Source organism: Chelonia mydas, chromosome 2 (genome assembly GCF_015237465.2).
Source record: "Chelonia mydas isolate rCheMyd1 chromosome 2, rCheMyd1.pri.v2, whole genome shotgun sequence".
Classification (NCBI taxonomy): Eukaryota; Metazoa; Chordata; order Testudines; family Cheloniidae; genus Chelonia; species Chelonia mydas.
In genome coordinates this window covers 3,388,361-3,410,777 of record NC_057850.1, presented here as the reverse complement: position 1 = coordinate 3,410,777, position 22,417 = coordinate 3,388,361, and the positions used below count along the sequence as shown (strand labels likewise).

Genomic DNA, 22,417 nt, shown 5'->3' with positions numbered 1-22,417 from the left:
ACCCCCATAGTGGGGCAGACCCCCCAGGGGTCCCACTCTGCTTCAGGGCAGGCCACATGGCCTCCCCGCCTCCTAGACTGCCCGTCTGGGCTCCAGCCCTCCTGCCTTCCCAGGGAGCTCTGCCCTTGACGCCTGGCAGAGACTTGGCCCCTCGTCAGGGCCCAGCGCCCCTAGCCAGGATCTGCCCTGACACCAACCAGCCTTCTCCAAACAGCGGCGGGTTTATCAGTCAGCTGGCTGCGGCCTGGGCAGCCAGAGCACTGCCCCTACCAGCATCGGGCAGTGCCAAGTGCCAGCCAAGCTGCGACTCCCCGGCTGGCTCTGGCAGGTGCTGACCCCCCGGCAGGGCAGCAGCGGCTGTTAGTGGCCCAGGCGGCAGGCAGGCCCGGCATGCAGAGGCAGAGGGGCGAGGCCTGGGCAGTGGCAGGGGGCACAGGATGCCACAGGCCGCGTGGCGCCGTCATGTCTCCGAGCCCAGGCGTACAGTGGCCGTTCTGCAGCTCATCACAGAGGGGACGCCGGCGCTGTGCTCACCCCAGGGACGGTGCCCTCGCACTCTCTCGGTGCTTTTGGGAGTCCGGCGGGGCATCCTGCAGGCGCCAGTCTTGAGTGGGGCAGGTGCAGGGGACAGGACACATGACCGGGGGCTGACCCCTGAGCTTAACCCCGGCCCCATGTCCTGCCCCTGTATCAACCATGGCACTAAGTGGGGCAGAGAGCTGACTCCATCCCCAGGGACGCACCTCCCTCCCCGGCCTCCTCCTTTCCCGAGCTCCTGTCCTCTGCCCCATGAGGATGTCTCCCCTGCCCCCAGCTGTGGCCACCTCCCCACGGGAGAACCAGGGGACCCGGCTCGCTCTCCATGGGATGCTGAGTCCCGCCCGCTCCCTGCAGCCTGGCCCTGTGGCTCCAGGGCCCAGCTACACTGAGCAGAAAACAGGGGTGAAAGCTGGCGAGCTCCCCAGCATCACTGCGCCCACCCCGGCCAGCCCCACACCCAGACACAGCAGGCCCCTCGGGCCTGGCAAGGGCTGGCGGCAGTATGTGGGGCAGGTTCCTGCTTAGTAGAGCTGTTGCTCTTCATCCTTCAGCCACGAGGGGGCTGCAGAGACCCACAGTGGGGCGGCCAGACGGGGGTGGCGCTCACTCCTGCGGGGCCGTACACTGGCAGGGATTGGGGTGGTCGTGTGTCCCAGCGTGCCCCCCCCCCCAGAGCAATGACCCTCCACCCCCCATACACAGCATGGCAGCCCTTGTTCAGTCATTAACTGTTTATTGCTGCTCTGGGGGCTCCAGGCCAGGCCCATGCGCAGCCCCCGGCCGCGTCTCTGCCCAGGACCCGGGCGCAGGGAGGCCCTGGGGACGAGCTGGGCAGGGGCAGAGTAAAGCCCCGCAGGCTCAAACAGGGACACTTAGACCTTCCTGGGCTGGGCACGTCCCTCCGTGGGCTGCAGCTGTCCATGCCCCCGGCAGGCAGCTCTCCACCTGGGCAGGCACCGTGTGCCCAGCCTGGGTCCCTGGGTGGCTCTGTCTGACCCGCTGTAGCCCGGGGAAGGGGGTGGCGCAGGGAGCCCTGCTGGCCTGGCCTGTGGGGCAGACAGAGCCGCTGGGCTGCCCCCTCGCAGGGCACGGGGGCCAGCAGAGGAGGTGGGGGAACAAGGCACTTCAGGACGAGATGGCTCAAGGCACTCTGTGGGTGGGGAGGAGCTGGTGGGCGCCTGGAGCTTGGCCTCGATCAGGGGGCAGGGGCAGTGCTGGTGACACAGCCTGGCCCGGGGACGTGCGTGAGAGGGAGCATGGGGGTGCACCACAGAGGGTGCTGCTGGAGCCCACCCGCAGGTCCCACTGGCTGGCGATGCCAGGGCACCTCATCCAGCGGTGCCCAGCAGGCTGCACGGGGCTAGGGGAATTCAGCCAGCTGGGCCACGGGGGCGGGGAGGGCAGGGGCTGCGAGCGTGCTGGCACATGGCTGCCTGGTGCTGGTGTGTCCTGTGCCAGAGCTGCCCCACCCCCAAAGGCCGGGGAGGGGGAGATGGAGTGTCGGGGGCAGGGCACAGCCCCAGAGTGCCTGGCACCCCTCAGGAGCACTCGTCGAGCGGGGCAGCTGGGCTGGTACAGGTGGATTCCAGTGAGGGGGCATGGACACCTGCCAGTCCCACGGCCAGAGCGAGAAGCTGCCCCGGCCCCTGGCGGGCGCTGGATGGACAGGCAGGGCAGAGCGGGCGGCTGCCCCGGGCAGCACCTTAGGAATATTCCCGGGTGAACTTGGCATAGAACTGGCTGAGTTTCTTCAGCAGGATCTGGAGCTTCTCCACAGGCGGCAGGATGGTCATTCTGTGGGCAGAGAGATCCCCTCAGCCCCGGGCATCTGGCTGAGCCCATCCTGCCAGCCCCCGCCCCCTCCCGTTAACACCCCCCATCACCCTGCACAGCTGGGCGCAAGCGGGCACAAGAGAAAGCGGGAGTCAGAGACCTCCCGAGGGGGCAGGGCTGTGGGTCAGGATTGAGGGGCAGGAGGACGGCAGGTAGGACTGGGGGTGTGAGCAGCTGTGGGAGTCGGGCGGAGGTGGTGGGTGTCAGGATTCGAGCGGGGGTGCAGACCGCCGGGTCTCTCCCGGCTCTACATTGCCAGCCCTTCCCAGGGGACCCGGGTGCGGAGCGTGGCCAGGGGGGCCCTTACCTGAAGTGATAGGTGCCCTCTCGCTGCCCAAAGCCGCTCCCTGGCACCACGCAGATGCCCGTCTCCTCCAGCAGCTGGAGGCAGAAGAACATGTCTGGGGCAAAGCCCCGGGCCTGGGGAGGAGCAAGGGCTGGGCTTAGGGCTGATGGGAGGGGAGCAGAGATGCCTGCTCCGTGCCCAGCTCTCCCCGGACCTGCTCCCCCAACCCCATCCCCGAGGCTGCTCCGTGCCTGGCTCTCCCCTGGCCCTGCGAGGGTTGCCAACTTTCTACTCACACAAAACTGAACACCCTAAGCCCCCTCCCTCCTCCGAGGCCACGCCCCTGCCACGCCCCTTCTCCGAGGTCCCGCCCCCGTTCACTCCATATTCCCCCCTCCCCCTCCGGGTCGCTCACCCTCCCCACCCTCACTCACTCACTCATTTTCATTGGGCTGGCTCAGGGGGTTGGGATGTGGGAGGGGGTGCGGGCTCTGGGGTGGGGCCAGAAATGAGGAGTTCTGGGTGTGGGAGGGGGCTCTGGGCTGAGTCAGTGGGCTGGGATGCGGGAGGGGGAGAGGACTCCCTCTGGGGGGTGCAGGCTCTGGGGTTGGCTGGGGATGAGGGGTTCGGAGAGCAGGAGGGGGCTCCAGGCTGGGGGGTGGAGCCGAGGGGTTCAGAGTATGGGAGGGGGGCTCTGGGCTGAGTCAGTGGGTTGGGATGCGGGAGGGGGAGAGGACTCCGTCTGGAGGGTGCAGGCTCTGGGGTGGGGCTGGGGATGAGGGGTTCGGAGAGCAGGAGGGGGCTCCAGGCTGGGGGGTGGAGCCGAGGGGTTCAGAGTATGGGAGGGGGGCTCTGGGCTGAGTCAGTGGGTTGGGATGCGGGAGGGGGAGAGGACTCCGTCTGGAGGGTGCAGGCTCTGGGGTGGGGCTGGGGATGAGGGGTTCGGAGAGCAGGAGGGGGCTCCAGGCTGGGGGGTGGAGCCGAGGGGTTCAGAGTATGGGAGGGGGGCTCTGGGCTGAGTCAGTGGGTTGGGATGCGGGAGGGGGAGAGGACTCCGTCTGGAGGGTGCAGGCTCTGGGGTGGGGCTGGGGATGAGGGGTTCGGAGAGCAGGAGGGGGCTCCAGGCTGGGGGGTGGAGCCGAGGGGTTCGGAGTATGGGAGGGGGGCTCTGGGCTGAGTCAGTGGGTTGGGATGCGGGAGGGGGAGAGGACTCCGTCTGGAGGGTGCAGGCTCTGGGGTGGGGCTGGGGATGAGGGGTTTGGAGAGCAGGAGGGGGTTCCAGGCTGGGGGGTGGAGCCGAGGGGTTCAGAGTATGGGAGGGGGGCTCCGGGCTGAGTCAGTGGGTTGGGATGCGGGAGGGGGAGAGGACTCCGTCTGGAGGGTGCAGGCTCTGGGGTGGGGCTGGGGATGAGGGGTTTGGAGAGCAGGAGGGGGCTCCAGGCTGGGGGGTGGAGCCGAGGGGTTCGGAGTATGGGAGGGGGGCTCCGGGCTGAGTCAGTGGGTTGGGATGCGGGAGGGGGAGAGGACTCCGTCTGGAGGGTGCAGGCTCTGGGGTGGGGCTGGGGATGAGGGGTTTGGAGAGCAGGAGGGGGCTCCAGGCTGGGGGGTGGAGCCGAGGGGTTCGGAGTGTGGGAAGGGGGCTCCAGGCTGAGGCAGGGGTTTGGGGTGGAGGAGGGGGTGCAGGCTCTGGCTGGGGGGTTTGGAAGGTGGGCGGGGGTCAGGGCTGGGGCAGGGAGTTGGTGCGCGGGAGGGGGTGAGGGGCGCGGGCCCCGGGTGGCACTTACCCGAGGCAGCTCACGGAAGCAGCACGTCCCCTCTCCGGCACCTGCCGCGCGATGCCCCATCTGCTGGCGCTGCCCCCGCAGCTCCCATGGCTGGGAACTGCGCGTGGGGAGGGGGCAGCACCTGGAGCCCCCTGGCTGCCCCTGCGCCTAGGAGCCGGAGGGGGGACAGGCCGCTGCTTCCGGGGCCGCGCGGAGCCGGGGCAGGCAGGGAGCTGCCGTAGCCGCACTGTGCTGCCGACTGGACTTTTAACGGCCCACACAGCGGTGCTGACCGGAGCCACCAGGGTCCCTTGGTCGAAAACCGGACACCTGGCAACCCTAGGCCCTGCTCCCGCACCCCCGCCCCCCCAGGCTGCTCCATGCCCAGCTCTCACCTGGGCCTCCTGAGCCGCCCTGGCTGGGATCTGGATCCTGGGGAAGGAGTACATGGCGCCCTGCACGGGGTTACAGCGGATCCCGGGCACCTGGCTGAAGATCTCCTGGGTCAGCTGCGCTTTGTGGGCCAGGTCGCTCAGCACTGCCTGCTTCTCCTGGGAGCCGAGAGAGAGACCCACAGCGCTGAGTGGCAGGGGGCTGCTGTGGGGGAGAAGGGAGGGGCTGCAGGCAGGGGGAAGTGGCGACAGGCACTTGGGTATAGCAGGGCCTGGGGGTCAGGGTGAGAGGCCCATAGGGGTGGTGGAGGGGGGGGATGGGGCCTTCCCTGGGGCTGGTGCAGGGGGCAGCTGGTGGCTATGGGGTAAGATGCCCATGGGGCTGGTGGGGGGTGCCCCTCAGGGAGGGGCTGGGGCTGGTGGCCGGGATCAGGGCCTTGGCTGCGAGCCCCCCGCACTTACCTGGATGAAGCTCTGGTACGAGGGCTCGCCAGGCTTCGGTGGGTTCATGACGACGTCCAGCAGCACCTGGCCGGGCACGGGCGGGCACAGCCGCACCGACACCAGCTTGGAGAGCTGCTGCTGCACAGCCGGATCCAGGTTCACCACCTCCATGTACCCGCCGCGGAACCCGCACCTGGGGGACGAGAGGGTGAGACATGGGGCCTGGCTCCCCTCCCTCTGGGACCCCTGGGGTGCAGGGCCTGGCTCCCCTCCCTCTGGGACCCCTGGGGTGCAGGGCCTGGCTCCCCCCTCCCTCTGGGACCCCTGGGGTGCAGGGCCTGGCTATCCCGTCCCTCTGGGACTCTTGCGGGGCAGGGCCTGGCTCTCCCTCCCTCTGAGACTCTTGGGGGCAGGGCCTGTCCTCCATCCCTCTGGGACCCCTGGGGTTTGGGGCCTGGCTTCCCACTACTGGGAGGGATCACTTGTTGCTCCCCCCATAGGCACCCCATGAGTCCCTACCTCGCCCCTCAATGCCCTGGGGGCTGTGTCCCTCCTGCCCCATGGGGGCGCCCCCTGCGGGGCGAGGTCTCTGGGACCCCAGGGCAAAGGGGCACGGCTCGGTGCCGCCCGGCATGTCATGCTTTCGCGACACACAAGCCGTGGGGGGTGTTGGGCTGCGTGTACAGGTCTGTGAGCAGCTCGGCTGGGCTCAGCTCCGGGTCAGAACCGCCCCGAAGATTGGACGGGGGGTCCCGGGCAGGGCCTGAGCAGCTGACTCAGTGGGCTGCCCGCTCCCTGCTCCCGCTGGCCGTGCTCTGCCCCAAGCCCCGGGCACTGGGCAGGCTGCCCTCGGGGCGTGGGGCAGCCCAGGGGCGGGCAGGGGCCACTCACTCTCCCATGAAGCCCTTGGAGATGGAGTGGAAGGAGACCAGCTCCACCACGCTCGAGTACATGGGGCCCAGCTCGAAAAGGACCTTCTTGAAGGAGTGGAACTCGGAGCCCTCGGCATAGACGTTGTCCTGATAGACCTGTGGGGGGGGAAGAGGGGGGTCAGGGCGCCCACCGGGCCCACAGGCAGGCCTAGGGGTGCCAACCCTCCAGGATTGCCCTGGAGTCTCCAGGAGTCAAAGATGAATCTTTAATTAAGATGACGTTGTGTGATCATGAAACCTCCAGGGATACGGCCAACCCTACAGGCCACGCCAGAGCCAACACCCACCTGGCCACGGGACCCTACAGCCCCGCCCACTCCTCTGGGCATGGGCAGCCCCGGAGCTCTGCCCGCCCCTCTGGTGGGGGGGTGCCAGGCTGGCTCCCCAAAAGAGACACTCGCCCCCGCCCCCGAGATAGCCGCACCCCGGGACAGGGAGCCTGGCTGTGGGGCAGTCGGGGCTGGGAGCCGGCTCTTGCCCTCACCTCGTCGGCCATCAGGAAGAGCTGCTCCTCCCACGCAAATTTGATGACATCCTCGATGCATTTCCGGCTCTGGACCTGGCCTGTGGGCACAGGACAAGCCCATCAGGGGGGACATGGAGGCCCCGCATCAGCCAGCACCTCCTGCCCTCCCACGCTGCCCTCACCCACCCTGGCACTGGGGGACAGCTCCACACAGAGCCCCACAGCAGCCTCGATCTCCTGCCCCCTTGGCCTCCCTCACCCACCCTGGCACTGGGGGACAGCTCTATACAGGGTCCCATAGACCTGCCGCCCCTCACACCGTCCCCTCCAGCACTGGGGGCACAGGCCAGGAGGCGGGCACAGCACTGGGCTGGACTGTTCGCTCCATTGCCCCTCACTCTGCCTGGATGGCACCCAAATCGTGGTGCCAGTGCCCCAGACACTGGGTCGCCTTGCCCCTTTCCTCTGCCCACCCACGGATCTCAAAGCCTTTCACAAACATTAATTCCCAGCACGGGCCATTGGCAGGTGGCTCAGGGTTGCCCCCGTGTTACAGCCAGGAACTGATGCGTGGGGGCAGGGGGAGGATGAGATGGGCCCAAGGTCATACAGAGTCTGGCAGTGCTGGGATAGAACCCAGGAGTCCTGGCTTCCCATGCCCAGCTGTAACCCCTAGTCCACCCTGCCTCTGCCTGACCCTGGCTGCGGGGCTCAGCTGCTACCTGGGCCTGGCCCCCCTGCGCTGACCTCTCAGTACCCGGCCCCCTGGCTGGTGAGGGGGAAGCTGGAGCTTTGTTAAAAGAGCCAGTTAACGAGTTAAGGGCTGGTGACAGGTGCTGGCCGGGCACCTCTGGAGATCCCCCGGGCCCCACTGAGCCTGGCAGTCCCTGCCCTGGGGCTGGATCAGAGCCAGCGCCCCCCGGGGGAGAAAGGCCCCTGTCCCATTCCCCTCCCTGCCCGCCCCGGCGGTACCCGTGGGGTTCCCAGGGTTGATGATGCACAGCACCCGGGGCTGGCAGTGCTCGCGGGCCTGGCTCAGGGCCCGCCGCAGCTCCCCGACGTCCAGCGCCCAGCACTGCTCCTCGTCCAGGTAGTAGTTGACCTGCACGGCGTTGAGCTCGGCGATGCCAGCTGAGTACAGCGGGTACTGGGGGATGGGGATCATCACGCCCGTCCGCGACCGGCCCTCCCCCGACACCAGCAGCTTCAGCATGGTCTGGGGAGAGAGGGAGGGATGGGCAGCGCAGGGCGGGCAGGGGCCCGGGGTCCACCGGGGCCGCAGAGCCGGGGGGCAGAGGGGCACGAGGGTGTGGCAATGGGTCTGGGTCAGGGGTCCCCCCGAGGAGCAGCAGGGCCCTGGGGGCTGGGACCAAAGAGCCACGGATGCTCTGGGCAGTGCCCACTGGACCACTTCACACGGCCCTGGAGCACCCCCCACCCCCAGGGACAGGGGTGCAGGGCTGGGTCAGACGCCTGCCCCCCATTGCTCCTCGCAGAGGTTACCTGGAGGCAGCCTCCCCATACCCCTCTTGCCCCCCTCTGTCATCCCTCCCCCCACCCCACTATCCCAGCCTTTGAGTTCCCAGCAGGCCCTTGGCTGCCAGTCTGCCAGGGCTGTGCCCAGCATGGCACAAAGGGCCCTTTGTGAGGCTGCCCGAGCACCCAGGCAACGCTGGCGTAAGAGCTGGGTCCCAGCCCCCTGGGCGCTGCCCTGAGGGTAAAGCCAACAGGGGTGGCCCAGGGCCCAGAGCGGGGAGGGAGGGGCTCAGGGGGAGGGGTCCTGGGAGCTCCAGGGGCATCAGCAACCAGGCAGCAGAGCGAGAGACCAACTCTTCCCCGGGCACGGGGGCACCGAGAGCTCAGGAACGGGAGAGAGTAAAGATCCCAGTGGGAGCAGAGACCTCCCCCAAGCTCTGCCGGTGCCCCCCACTCCCGACCCGCGGCCCCCTGCTAGCCCAGCCTGGGGCTCCCCCCCCGCCAGCTCTGCTGGTGCCCCTCACTCCCGACCCACATTCCTGGACTCCCCCCCAACCCTCAGTCCCAGCCTGCAGCCCCCCGCGTGTGCCCATTGCTGGGGGGGATGGGACACCCTACCATGACGGCATCACTGGCACCCGTCGACAGGTAGATGTTGTCCGGGTTGGCGGGGATGCCCCCGTCCCGCCTCTCGATGTACCGTGCCACGTCCTGGCGGATGATCTCGATGCCAGGGCTGGCAGTGTAGGCACCTGGCAGGGGAGAGACCCGAGCTAGGGCCTGGGGTAGCAGACGCTGGGGGTTGCTGGTGAGCAGAGGAGGCTCCAGGGGGTGCTGCCTTGGGGCCCGGCTGGGGGGGGGGCTGCATCACGGGGGTTAGTGCTCCCGGTTGGAGAGATGCTGTCAGCCATGCAGGGAACAGGGACAGCGTCTCTGGGATACCCATCCACCCCGGAGGGGCCCCTCTCGGGGACAGGGGATTTGGGGTATCAGCCGGAGCCCCCCAAACTCATCTCCCCCATAAGCCACCCAGTAGATTACACAGAGATTTTAACACATTCCAGGGTCCTGCTCTTCTGTATGTGGCACCCTCGAGGGCACCAGCAAGGCTACCAGGCCGTGCCAGCCCTCGCCTGTGGGCACTGTGCGCCCAGAGCGGCCAGGCCTGGGCCCTTAGCCAAGCAGACGTCCCATGTGGCTCTGGACGCGCCCCTGCAGGTCTCGTATGGGCCACGTGTGACTCTGCTGTGGCTGGGTGGGGGCCTGGAAGCGCCCTGGGCCTGAGCGGGTGGGCAGCATACTGGGGAGGGGGCTGCAAGCTGGACTGGGGGGAGGATGGGCAGCCCATTGGGCTGTGGGGGGCGGGCAGCACACTGGACTGGGGGAGAGTGGGCAGGAGGCTGGGTTCCCAGGGGGCAGCAGGCAGTAGTCTGAGTTCCTGGGGGGCGGGGGGCAGCAGGCTGCGTTTCCAGGGGGGGCAGTAGTCTGAGTTCCTGGGGGGTGGGGGGCAGCAGGCTGGGTTCCCGAGGGGGGCAACGGGCAGCAGGCTGGGTTCCTGGGGTGGGGGCAGCAGTCTGAGTTCCTGGGGGGGTGGCTGGCAGGCTGGGTTCCCGGGGGGGGGGGGGGAGGGGCAACGGGCAGCAGGCTGAGTTTCCGGGGTGGGGGCACCAGTCTGAGTTCCTGGGGGGGTGGCAGGCTGGGTTCCTGCGGGGGGCAGCAGGCTGGGTTCCCGGGGGGCGGGGGGGGCAACGGGCAGCAGGCTGAGTTCCCCGGGGGAGGGGGTACTCACCGATGCTCTGCCCTCCGCATGCTGCCAGCAGTCTGCGTGCCCTCTGCTTGGCATCGTCGGGGAAGAGGGGTTTGCTCAGCAGCTCGGGGTAGAGGCACAAGGCGCTGACCTGCAGGGCACAAAGCCTCAAGACTGCTCCACGTTCCACCCCACAGCCACGCAGCTGCCCCCACCCCAGGAGCCCTCCCTGCCTAGCAGCCTGGCTGACAGGGAACTCGGGGACCAGCAGGGCCCCCGGCTCCGTGTGATGGGGCTGCAGGGAGGAGCCTCGAGTCCTAACTTGGCAGCGTCTCAGTTCAGGGCTGTCAGCGTCTAGCCCATGCCCGGAGTTACCAAGCTCCTGCAGCAGTGAGTTCCACAGGCTCCTGAGCCCTTTCATCCCCACTGTCTGGGTCCTGTGCCCCCTTGCTCTGGTCTAATGGCCCAGCAGTTCTGGCCAGTGGTTAGAGCCAGGGGCAGGGGAGGGGCTGGGTGCCAGAACTCCTGGCTTCTATTGCTGGCTCCACAACTGGTGCCATGAGCCACCTCAGAGACAACCCTTCCCTCCCTGTGCCTCAGTGTCCCCTGCACAAAGGCAGAGGGGTACTAGCCACACTGGCTGGGTTTTATAGCCCACCCCCAAACTCGTCACAGGCTCTTTCCAGCTCCCTCCGCATCCCCACCCCCACCCACAGAGCGGCAGGGGCCCAGCCCAAGGCCTGTCCCCCAAACTCAGATCGGAGGGCGGGGTCACCCCTTTTCCCCCCCATATTTCCCACTCCCGGCGGTGGCAGAGCCCTGCTGTACCTGGCGCAGGAAGGTGATGGGGCGCTGGCCCATGGCGTGGGCATCGCCGATGTTGGCTTTAATCACCTCTGTGAAAGGCTTCTTCACACCCTGTGGGAGCAGAGAGGGAGGAGGGAGAACGGAGCCAACACCGGGAAAGCTGCCCCTGCCAGGGCGCTACCTCCCCCAGCTATGATACCCAGCCTGCATCCAGCGGGGAGAGCGCCCCCTGCCGTGCAGCACAGCGCCCCTAGCGCCACCCCGGGGCCTGCATCCAGAGGGAAGAGCGCCCCCTACTGATGCACCCCTGCCTTGCAGCACAGCACCCCCTAGCGCCACCCTGGGGCCTTGGTGTCCCTAAGCGGGCTGTGGTTGTGGGGGGCGAGCACGTCCCGCTGCCCACCGCAGCACTGCAGTGAGGGGCTCTGATTGAGGCCGCCAGCTGGCGGATTCCTGCCGCACCTGCCTTGCAGCCCTCGACTTGCCCCGCAGCCGTCGCACCCACCCCACAGAGCCAGGCCGGAGCAGAGCTGCTGGGTCCCTGCCAGCCAGGCTCCTGCACCGGCACTCCTGCCCCCTCTCCCCACAGCGCCTCCTGTGGGCGGGGCCGGGGCGTCCCAGGCCTGGCTGCATGCCCAGCTTGGAGCACCCACGCAGGCAGGGAGGTCAGTGCCCTCGGGATGACGCGTCTCGGAAGCAAGAATTCCTGCGTCACCCTGAGCCTGGGACGCTGCACTTGGTTCCAGGATCAGCTGGGGAAAGTGCCCCCACCCCGCCCCCAGGGACTTTGCCCCTCGCCACATGCCTGCCCTGACCTGTGCGGGTGAACACTCTGCACCAGGCATTGCACAAGAAATACACAGAGTCAGCCCGGTACGGGAATGCCCTGCGCTGCTCCGGTTGGCCATCAGGGACCGAGAACCAGGGCAGCGCCCGGCCCTGGCAGGGCACACGAGCTGCAAGGAGCCGAGTGGCTCTGGGCTTGGCCTGCCTGTCCCAAGCCCATGCCCCACGGCCCAGGGATGCTTGCCCATCCCCAGGACCCCAGGCAGGGCAGGCCTTTCTCAGCTCCGTCCATGATGCCCTCTGCTCTGTGCTGCCCCTCCCAGGGCCCAGGCGCCCCCAGGGCCCGGGCGAGAGGGAGAGCGGGCTCCACTGTGTCCCAGCTGCTGGGATGGGACAGGCTGTCTCCCCCACCCCCATCTGGGGCCCCCAGGGGACTGAGCCCAGACCCCGTGCAGGGACGAGGGACCCCGCTTGTGTGTGCAGAGCAATGGCATGGACCTGGGGACGTGGGCTACGTGGTGGGGACGTGACACATGCCAAGCCAGCTGGACGCAATCCAGGACGGGCATGGGGGCCGTGCAGGGGACCGGGCCATCCCTTGTGGTGGTTGGTCAGAGGCTGGCAGAGAGACAGGCTCCTTTGACCGCAAGCTGCAGGAGAGGCAGCCAAAGCAGCCTGCAAGGTGGCACCATGCCATGAGGCCTGGGAAAGCATAACCTGCTGGTGCCAGAGGAACCCTCCCAGCCAGGGGCCTACCCAGCCTGCTGCCACTGCTAACTACAGAGGGCACAACCTCTGCCCCCCTGGCACTTCATAGCATGCAGCAGTCACTGGGCAGGGGACAGCCACAGCCTGTTGGGAGAGGAGGGGAGGCCTGGCTGCTGAGACCACACCCACACACCACTGCCCTCTCTTTCATGGACTCAGCACTGCCCAGCTCTGTGTCATAGGCCCTGTACTGCTCACAGCTCAAGGAGATTCTCCTCTAGCTCAAGTGGCAGAGCCTGGGTTTTTGGAGCAAGAGGATTCAAATCCCAACCCGACTGTTGATGAGTTATTGGAGGTGCCCATGCACGCAGCCCCGGGGTACCCTGGAGCCCTAAGTGCCCACAGATTGGCTCTGTGTGCAGGTTGGTTACAGGTCTCAGCCAGGGCAGGGGTTACACACAGACCTGGAGCCTCTCTTTGGCCAGTGCCACTGCACCCGCTACGCCCTGACTGGGCTGTCGGCCACTCCCGGCCCTGGCCAGCTGCTTGTGTTAGGCCAGGCTGGCAGGACGGTCACTGCTCCCGAGTCGGACGCCCTGTGCCAGGGGGAGCGAGGCTGTCAAAGCCCCTGTCCTGGAGCCTGCCTGCACCTGCCAGACCAGACAGTGCCAGGAACGGGCAGGAAGGGCCCAGACCTTGCGGCTGTCAGTGGCTGTCAGGGCAGGAGGGATGTCCCCCCCGCCCTTCAGTGTGAGGGAGCGGCCATCCCTGGCAAGGCGGCATGGAGCCTGCCTGGGCCGTAACCTGCCCACCCATTAACCCTTACTGGATCCCCCCGAGCCACGTGGTTGCACGCACATCACCACCACTAGCACGTTCACCAGGACAGTGAGACGCAGCCCAGCCCTAGCGGGCATGGACAGCACCTCGCTGAGCCCCCTGCACAGAGCTACCTGCCGGAGCGGCAGCCAGTGCCTGAGATGGGAGCTCCCAGCCCTGGATCACCTCCCTCTGGGAGCCTCCTGCCTCAGCCTGGGTCCTGGCGTGGGGACAGAGGGAGGAGAGGGGAAGAGTGACACAGGGATTGGAGCCAGGTTATGTAAGTGAGCCACCCATGTCAGGCCAGGGAGACACCTGCGCCCAGGTGTGCAGAGTACAAGCCTAGGTGCAAGTGTAACCCTGGTGACTGGCCCCGCCCCTGCCTCACCTTCCAGCTGGTGGGGTGGCCTGACTAGGCAGAACCAGACAGGGCGCCGGATGAGGGCACGGCCAGTGTGGTAGTCCCTGGGGTCTGGCAGGATCTGTCAGCGTGGCAGGCACTGGGCTCCCGCTCCACCCCTTGGGAGAGGATGTCCCAGCCCCAGAACTGAGGGCCTGCAAGTGTAAGCAGTCTCTCTCCTGCCCATCAGCTCCTCGGTGCCTGGAGTATCACCCCCTGCCCCCGCGCCTCTGCAGTTCCACGTGGAGTTTGTCTTCCCTTCCTGGCCTGCTGCCTGGCCCTACTGCGCGCTGCCCCTTTCCACCCCAGAAGCGGCTGCATTTCCGTAGTGCTGGCAGGCTCCTGGGAAATGCACCCACAGAGTCTGCACAGGGCTCTGGGCTGAGGGCACTAAGTGCGGCTAATTCACAGGCAACGTCCAGGGCTTTGCTCAAGACCTTGGGCTTCCCAGCACGGAGGGAAGAAATCAGCAGCTGGGCGCCCTCCTGGGTGCCAGGGACGCGATGACAGGAGGGCAGCTGTCAGAGGAGCCTGGCGCTGTGCTCTCAGAGGAAAGCAGGGCCCATGCCCAGGAGATGCTTCCCATGGGCTTCAAGAGGAGCTGGGGGGCCTTGCTCAGGATCGGACCCAGGGAGGGCTCGTGCAGGGCCCATGAAGGGGGTTCAGGCACTTGGGGCATGGGGCAAAGTGCCCATGCACTGGGAGGCCAGGGGGCAGGGTGCTCAGACACTGGGGGGCCAGGGGGACAGGTGTCCAGGCACTGGGGGGCACAGGGAGGCCAGGGGGCCCAGTGGGCACTGCTGAGAGAACCTGCCCATGGTGATGCCCGCCTCGCCCGCGGAAGGGGTCTAACTCTTACTAACAACACCGTGTCTATTCCGGCAGCGCCCCAGGGGCCCCCGAGAGCGGGCGGCCGCGCAGTGCCAGGCGCTGTACAAACTGCACAGCGGGTCCCTGCCCCGAGGGGCTGGCGACTCAACCAGCCTGGACAGCCGGGGCGGGCGCGGGGTGAGGCCCCAGCCGAGCGATCCAGGGGGCGGCTCTGCCCCTTACCTGCCGCAGCTCCTCCTCCAGCTCCACGGCGCGGGCCAGGATGGGGCCCCGCACCGCGTACTCCACCCGCTTCACCCACGGGTTCATGGAGTCCAGGCTCAGCACCTTGTCCCGCAGCCCGTTCTCCGCCATCCTGGCCAGATCCGCCCGGGCTCTGCAAGGCAAGAAGGGGAGGGAGCTGAGAGCCGGGGGCGGCAGCGGGGCGCCGGGGCGCCCGGGGCTCGGGGCCCCCGGGGGTGCCCGGCTGAGCGCAGCCGCTGCCACCCGCGCAGCCCCGGCAGCCTGCAGAGCCTTCATGCCGCGGGAGCCGCCCGGGAGCAGCGGGGAGCTGGCGGGGGGACGTCCCTGGAGCTGGGGCTTGAGGGGGAGCCGCGGATCCGGGCTGGGGGGGGATGGGGGCGGCAGGTGCCCGGGGAGGGAGGGAAGGAAACTGACCAGGGGAAGGGATCTGGGCTCTGGCTCTTCCCCCCGTCCCCCGGCAGCCTCCAGGGTCTTGGTCCTTGTCTTGCTCCCTCCCCTCTTCCCTGGCCCAGTTCCCTCCCCCCACCCCACCCCGGAGCCTCCAGGGACTTGGTCCTTGTCTTGCTCCCTCCCCCTCCCCAGCCAGGCGTGACCCCCCGCGGGACGCCAGCACCTACCCAGCTGCTCGGGAGGCGCCCCGGGTTCCCCGGCGCAGAAGCTCTTTAATACCGGGCAGAAGGGGCAGAAAGGGGGGCGGGGGGCGCGGGGGAGGAGACAGCCCGGTGCTGAAAGAGACACAGGCCTGGGAGGGAGAAGAAAAGGGAGTGAAAGGGACGCGGGAGGCCCTGGGAGCCTGCCAGGACTGGAGCCCATTTGGCACAATGGCAGAAAGCCCCCCCCCCCAGCCCCCCACAGTGTTTTTCACCAGGCTCCAGGAGGGAAATTGGACTTTTTATCTCCCCCTTCCCGCGCTCCTGGCCCGGGGGGCTGCCGGGGCTCGGCAGGGCTAGGCTGGATGGCTAACGATGGGCCTGGGGCGTCCGGAACAGAGCCGGAGGCCCCTGTATCTTGCCAGTGGCTGTCGTGGTTGTCACGGTGCCACCACTCAGAACGGTGCCCAGGCTCCCCGCCACCTGGCTCCTGCAACTGGAGCTAAAGGAGAATCGCCACCAGCCACAGGTGGTACGGGGCCTAGGACACACAGTCAAGTGGTTCTGATTCCATCCAGTAGAGGGCAGTGGAGCACACTGTAGACACATACACACCAGAGGCCTTTCTACAGGCCCGCGGGCTGGGATGCTGGGATGTGCCCAGTAACACCTGTGGGGCTGCCCAAAGGGGCCAAGGAAGAGGGCTCCTCTCACCACAGCCTGCTAAGGGGGTATCAGGCTGGGGAGCGGGCAGGGGCGCTGAGCGATGTTACAGCCCCACCCACCCAGCGGAGCCCAGGTCACTGTGTCCACCAGGCCAGGCCTGGAGCACAACTCCCTCCGCACATGAGGCGGCAAAACCGGGGAACAGGTCCGCTGAACGCGCCAGCCCACAGAGCCACTCACTGCAGGGAGTAGGGGGTGCGCTCCCCTCTGAGCCAGCGCTGCAGCGAGTGGGCTGGGAGGCTCAGCAGGGGGCGCTCTCGTCTCTGAGTCACCGCTGATCACAGTTCCCTGGTGCGGCAGTAGGGGGAGCTGTGCTGCAGGGTGGGGAACTCGGTGCTTGGCAGTACGTCACCCCTCTGGGCCGTTCCTGGGTGGGTCAACAGCCCCCCCACTCACCACAGCCAGTGCTGGGAAGAGGGTGAGGCCAGGTCCCCCCGTTCTCCTCACCTTTCAAGGCAGAGAACCTTGGGGCAAAGTGACACCCCCCCCCTCAAATGGGACCTGCCTCCTTGGCCAACCCAGGCTTAATGCCCAGCAGCAGGGAGAGAAAACCAGGCACCTTCTGCCACTAGGCCTGGATCACTTGGGGTAAAGGAGACTCTCCCTTAGCTGCAGCAGTATAGAGCTTATGAGACACACTTGAACAGTTCAGATGATCTGCCTGGGTTCTTATGTGGGCCGCCTCACTGCAGCCAGGGGCAGGGGTGACACATACCCACCAGCCATAGGTCCCAGCCTCTGGGAACCACCTGAGAAGGGTGGGTGGTTCATGGCCCCACCCTTCCCCCAAACCCTGGAGAGGGGAAGGGACTTGCCCATGGTCACACAGTGAGTCAGTGGCCCAGCCGGGACAGAAGCCATCACGTTCTGCTGCCCTCCAGCCACCTACGGGAACACGCCTCAAGTCACCCCTCACCTGCCTGAGCCCGAGGCCGGCTGGGCTGTCTCCCAAGTATCGGGCGCTAACGATGTCACCAACTGTAGAACCCAACTGAGCTTGGGTCCCGGCAGGTTAAACAATTCAAGTGGACTGATCCGGGGAGGCAGCCTCGTCTCGTAGGCAGGGGGTGGGGCTGGGAACCCGGACACCTGGGTTTGATCCCTGACTTGCTCTGTGAGCTTGGTTGAGTCAGATAAATCTCTTTGTGCCTCAGTTTCTCCTTCTGTAACATGGGGATAGTATCTGTGAGTGACCACCCAGGACCTGCTGCCATCCTGCATAGGCAGCTCAGATTAACCAGTCCTGAAAGCACTGGCTCATGCCACTTGGTGTAGAGGAGAATCTCCATTGTCTGTTGGCAGTATAGTGCATATGGCACACAATAGAACAGTTTGTTACAGTGCTCATCCACCTTGGTAAAGCACTTTGAGACCCACCATAGAAGGTGAGAGACCGATTGTTACTGAGTGTTCCAGCTCACCCACGTGACCCGTTAATGATGCAGGAGCTTTCCTGTCAATAGGTGGAGTTTTTAAAGCATTTCAGGAATTAATAATAGCCATGGGAGGGGAAAAGCCTAGAACAGGGACCCACTGATAACTCCTGAATCTCATGGTCATTGACCCTCTCTGAGCTGGGCAACCAGCTGGGCTCTCCCAAAGCCAGCCAGAGGCCCCGGGCCCAGCCTGCGCCGGCTGACCTAGGGTAATGGGTGCTCAGCCATGCTCAAGTCCACCATCCCCGCTTGAGGTGATCACAGGGCCAGCAGGAGAACATCAACTGCACCCAGCTCTGGGCACGGAGCCACCCAGCGGCCTGCGATCCACTCAGGGGAGGCCGCTCCTCCCCAGAATAGGGCGATGGGAGCAGGGATGCAGACAGTGTGGCACAATGGCCTTCACTGCCCCTCAAGCACGGCACCACCTCACTGTGGAGTGAAGGGGGCACCTTGGCAGGCAGAGCGGCATGGAGCCGGACCAGCCAGGGCCACAGGGAGTGGGGTGAGGGGCCCGCTGTGCAGCGAGGAATTGGTTTCACAGTGCTGGCCGGGGGCCGGTATGATCCAAGGCCGTGGTGCTCACAGGGGAATTTCAGCAGTGGGCAGAGGTTGGGGCGGAGGAGCCGGAGTTTTCAGTTGAGCTGGGTGAGCTGGAAACAATCCGAACCAGCTCTTCGGCATCTGGGGTTAGCGCAAGAAGGGCCCTGCACCCCACCGCCGCAGGGATCCACTGAGCGGGACCAGGGTCTCCCTGGCTCAGCCATCAGCGAACGGGCTGGGGATTTTACAGCCCTCAAGAGCTCTGGGGTTCAGTTTGGGGCAACGGCTCTGGCTGATTCTTGCCCAATCCAAATGGGCTGGACCCAGTGAAATCTTCCTGGGCCAGTCAACCAGCCAGCCTGGGTGGGGACTGCGGGGCCCGAGTCCCCTGGGCACTGAGGGGCTGGAAGCCGGTGTCAGGGAGCAGCTGAGCCATTCTCTCCCCAGTTCTGAGCCTCGTTGGGGTGACTGTCACCCCAGTGTGCTCTGCTTTGCAGACTGTGTACGGGGCTCCCTTCCCCCACCACTGAAATGCAGCCATTTCTGGGGTGGAGCATGGCAGTCGTTCAGCAGAAATACGGCACAGCAGATTGGGACAGGGAGTGAAGCGGAATCCCATAGCCACATGAAACTCTGCTGGGGCACTGGGGAGAGCGCTAACTGCAAGGGCAGAGTGCCCCTACCCCAATGCCCCTGCCCGGCACAAGGGGGCGCTGTGCTGAGGGGAACAGGGCAAGTGACTCAGTAGGGGGCGCTCTCCCCTCTGCCGCTGCCAAGCTCTGAGGCAGGTTGGCTTTGCATCAGTCCCTGGGTCCCTACAGCACAAGCAGACCGACTCCCCTCCAGGAATCTCAACGTGCTTGACACCTCGCAGTCCCTTTGGGAGAGCAGGGTGGGCCCCATTTCCCAATGGGGAAACTGAGGCACAGAGAGGGGCCATGACTTGCCCAAGGTCACGCAGTGAGCCAATGGCAGAGCCAGGAATAGGGCATCCTGGCTGCCAGTCTGCTGCTCTGATCATTCCTGCAGGGCTCCCGCGTAGCCGAAAGCTATCACTGCAGCTTATACATGGCCGGGTCCCCGAACGCCAAGTTCTCTGTGCAGGAGAATGTCCCCTCCACTGCAGCGCCTCCTGTCTGGAGCAGCCACCCTGTAACGCCCTCACCCGCTGCCCCTCTGCTCCGCCAGGCCTGGGCTCAGCTCCTTGCCCTTCCTGAACTCTGGCTCCTGTCGGTGCGAGCGCCTTCCCCTCTGCAGCTTGCACTGCCTTCAGCAACCTCAGTGCAGCTCTCCAGTCCGTTTCCATCTCCCTTCTCCCACTGGCCCCCCGGCTCGAGTTCTCCTCCCGTGGCTATTTAACCCAGCAAAGGGGCATTGGGAGGGGTGTCTCTGGATCTTGCCGGGAGGTTGGTGAGGGGAAGAGCGCCAGTGGGCAGAGCCAACAGGTGGAAGTCTGGCACCAGGCAGAGCTGAGCCTTGTAAACCCCCCCCCCATTAGCGCTGGCAAGGGGACCGGCCCCCAGCCCAGGGAGCCAGGGGAAGGACACTTGGGCCAGGGGGCACAGTCACACCGCAAGAACCCCAAGGTGATTAATACACTGATTTACAAGCGCCAACCCTTGAGGGATTCCTGCAGCCACTGCTGGGGTGGAGCGCAGCAGCCGTCCCAGCGAGCAGTAACAGCACAGAGCGCTTTAGGAGAGGAAGTGAAGAAGAATCCTGTGTCCAGCTGAAATTAAAGGGGATGCAGTGGAATCATGGCCACTGGGATTTGGCCAGGACAGGGGAGTAACTCCTGTACGCCTGCAAACGTACCCTGGGATCTTTAATGGCCACCAAGCGGGCAGGACCTCGGTCGTAGGCTTCATTCAAAAGATGGCACCTCCTGCAGCACAGCGCCCCCTAGTGCGGGGCTGGGCCATTGGGGCCAACATTGTCTGCCAGGGGAGAGCGCCCCCTAGTGAGTCTCCTGGCAGCACAGCGCCCCTTGCTGCTTGTTGGGTATTAGGGTCAGCACTGACTGTGAGAGAACGCCCTCTACTGAGCCCCACCCTGCTCCCTGCAGCACAGCGGCCCCTCACGCTGCACTGGGGCATTGGGGCCAGCCCCAATTCTCCTGCTGTCACGCTCGCCCGGGTCCCCAAAGCCCGCAGCTGTGCTTTGTTAGGATGTCTGTTGATATCGGCTCCATGTTCCCGCCCTGCCACATACACAGGTATCCAGCCAAGTCGCTGGTTCGAGCCCAGGCAGGCAGGAGGCCTGAGCGCCATTCCCAGCACGTGGCTCTTGGGTGGCCTTGGGGGTTCTCAGCCAGCTCCCGGCCCCGTGGCTCTGCCAGGGGCCGGGGCGTGTCCCTGGGGACCAGCCCAGGTTCCTGTGCGATGACGTGATGCTAATGACCATGGAGAAGCCCTTGAACTTCAGCCAGGTGCACAGGAGCCGCTGAGCCGGTTTAGGCCACCCTGGCAGAAGTTGGCTCGTCCAGTTACAACCCCCGGCTCCATGGAGTCTGTACGGCAAGTTCCCTCTCTAGAGCAGGGTGAGTTCGGCACCTCCCAAATTTCCCTGCCCCAGCTGCTCAGGGTGACTCAGAGTCTGGGTGAGTTTGCACCGTTTGCATCCAGGGCACTGCCACCTGCCAGGGCTTAGCCCGCAATCCCCCTCCTGCTTGGGTCCATCAGACTCTGGTTGCCCCAGCCAGGCCAAGGCACCGGCCCTCAGTGAGGAAGAGGCTCAAGGTAACGTCCCAGAACAGGTGGGGATTCCAGAAATAGGTCAGGGCAGGGGTGTGCCCGATCCAGGTGCCCCCTGGCTGCACTTCCCAGCCAAGCAGGAAGATTCAGGGAGAAGGAGGTTATGCCACCCTCCTCCCCGGGTTCCAGCACTGGGAGGGTTAAAGGAGAAGTGGCACCCGCAGGGCCCTGCTGACACACCCACGTGGACCTGACTGATTATCAGTCCATGTGAGCTGAGCCCAGCCGGAGGCTGTGCCGGCCTGGTGGGACCTGATAGGCTGCATGGGGGGTGCTGGGCCCCTCCTGCCTTGGGCCTCCTGCCAGGGCTGCAGGTCCCAGCCCCACCTTCTCAATCACCAGCTGTTGAGACTCCCAGTCCCTTTCCAGACTGGCTCCGTCAGCACCAGCCTGGAGCACCCGCCGAGCGGGCAGTCGCTCCCCACCCCGCTCCGAATAAACAGACCCTCCCCCTCCGCCCCCCAACTGGTGCAATTACCAGTAATGACGCTGCCCAGATGACATGACGTGTGGCGAGCTGCAAACCCCACAAGGACGGAGAACTAGCGCATGGGACAAGGGGCAGGGCCCAGCACCGCGGCTGGACACGCAGCAAGGACGGAGAACTAGTGCAGGGGACATGGGACAGGGGGAGGGGCCCAGCACCGCGGCTGGGGGAGACGGGACATGGGTCAGGGCCCAGCACCGCAGCTGGACAGGCAGCGAGGATGGAGAACTAGCGCAGGGGACATGGGGCAGGGCCCAGCACCGCGGCTGGAAACGCAGCGATTGCTCTGGATGGGGAAGAGCCCAATCCCCAGCCCCCGAATGACTCAGGCAGGAGTTTGCAGTGGGACGTGGATGCGTTTGCCCAGGGTGATTTGGGACTGCAGACCCAGGGGCCTCCTGCCCCGGAGCCTCCAGGTGCCGCACACAGAGCCGGTGTTGGACCCTGCAGTACCAGACCAACACTGGCGCAGAGCAGGATGTCCAGAGCTGAGCCGCCCGAAGCATCGGGGATTGGAGCCGCAAGGTTGTGTCCCGCCAGGCCTTGCCCAGGAGGAGTGGCACCAGGGGACGGGACCATGGAAGGGGGAGCCAGGGGGTAAATCGAAAGCAGTGGGATGACACTGAGCCAAGGAACACGGGTGTCGGGCACAGCCCTGGGGGCATAATGTTGGGGAGGGGGAGCCCCGCCGCCTGAGATAGTCACAGCGGGACAACGGAGAAGAGCTGCCTGGCCTGGGTGGTCCCACCCGTGGGTGAGCTCCAGTGAACAGCCCTGCTCTCCCCACTGCAAGGGGCTGTGACCTGACCAGCCAGCGCCCCCTGCTGCCCTGCCCTGGCAGCTGCCCCAGCCCAGGTAGCCCTGGAGGGAACGTGCTGGGCTGGGCTAGGGGAGCAGCGGGGCATAAAGCAAAGCTTCATGGGAGCTGCTCCCTCCGTGCCAGGCTGCAGGGGGCGCTGCTGGGCATCAGCCACCCAAAGGACCCAAAGGCTGGTGCCCTGCCCCGGGTCCAGGCAGCCCTGGGAACACAGAGCGCAAGGGGCTGCCCATTCGGGCTGGCACTCACCTCGCTGGGGGGCTGGCACTCTCCTCGGCTCCCAGGGGCTCCCTCCCGCCAGCGCACGCTCCCCGGAGCCTGTGGCAGGGCTGCGGCGGGCGGCTGGGAGGGCGTCGCCTCGCTCAGTGTGCAGCCGGAGCAGCTGCGTGACCTTTCCAGGAGCAGCTGCCTGGCGGGGGCAGCCCCAGCCGGCTCAGGAAATGTAAAGAGCTGGGTCTCCCCAGCCCGCCCCTGCCGCACCCCCGGCAGCTCCCCCAGCCACTCCCACCGCCCGCCTCCATCCCTCCCCCCGGGGGGGCTGGAGCGGAGCCGGGGGCCAGTGGGCTGGGGCAGGCGTCCGTCGAACCCAGAT

General features: G+C 66.5%; 1 protein-coding gene across 3 annotated transcripts; it reads right to left on the bottom strand.

Moving 5' to 3' along the window:
• Nucleotides 1-1,256: 1,256 nt before the first annotated feature.
• Nucleotides 1,257-22,183, bottom strand: LOC102942679 (alanine aminotransferase 2). 3 transcript variants are annotated; one of them, XM_043538947.1, is made up of 13 exons: nucleotides 22,075-22,092; nucleotides 15,091-15,215; nucleotides 14,453-14,606; nucleotides 10,708-10,797; nucleotides 9,922-10,030; nucleotides 8,751-8,884; nucleotides 7,629-7,872; nucleotides 6,675-6,754; nucleotides 6,150-6,286; nucleotides 5,277-5,451; nucleotides 4,818-4,973; nucleotides 2,681-2,793; nucleotides 1,257-2,334 (listed from the first exon to the last, which is right to left on the bottom strand). In XM_043538947.1, the coding sequence occupies exons 3-13, from the start codon at nucleotides 14,582-14,584 to the stop codon at nucleotides 2,244-2,246; spliced, it is 1,461 nt and encodes a 486-aa protein (XP_043394882.1). In that variant the 5' UTR covers nucleotides 14,585-14,606; nucleotides 15,091-15,215; nucleotides 22,075-22,092; the 3' UTR covers nucleotides 1,257-2,243. The 3 variants fall into 3 exon arrangements, with proteins under 3 accessions (XP_043394882.1, XP_037747775.1, XP_037747776.1); XM_037891847.2 differs by lacking the exon at nucleotides 15,091-15,215 and having other exon boundaries at nucleotides 22,075-22,183; XM_037891848.2 differs by lacking the exons at nucleotides 15,091-15,215; nucleotides 22,075-22,092 and adding an exon at nucleotides 14,888-15,001.
• Nucleotides 22,184-22,417: the final 234 nt, after the last annotated feature.

Bases quoted from the DNA above. Each gene is read 5' to 3' on its own strand.
- LOC102942679 (XM_037891847.2), bottom strand. From the start codon at position 14,584: ATGGCGGAGAACGGGCTGCGGGACAAGGTGCTGAGCCTGGACTCCATG. The intron at 8,885-9,921 runs GTGAGTACCCCC...CTCCCCTGCCAG, and splicing joins ATGCGGAGGGCAGAGCATCG to GTGCCTACACTGCCAGCCCT. The intron at 2,335-2,680 runs GTAAGGGCCCCC...CTCTGCCCACAG, and splicing joins GAGGGCACCTATCACTTCAG to AATGACCATCCTGCCGCCTG.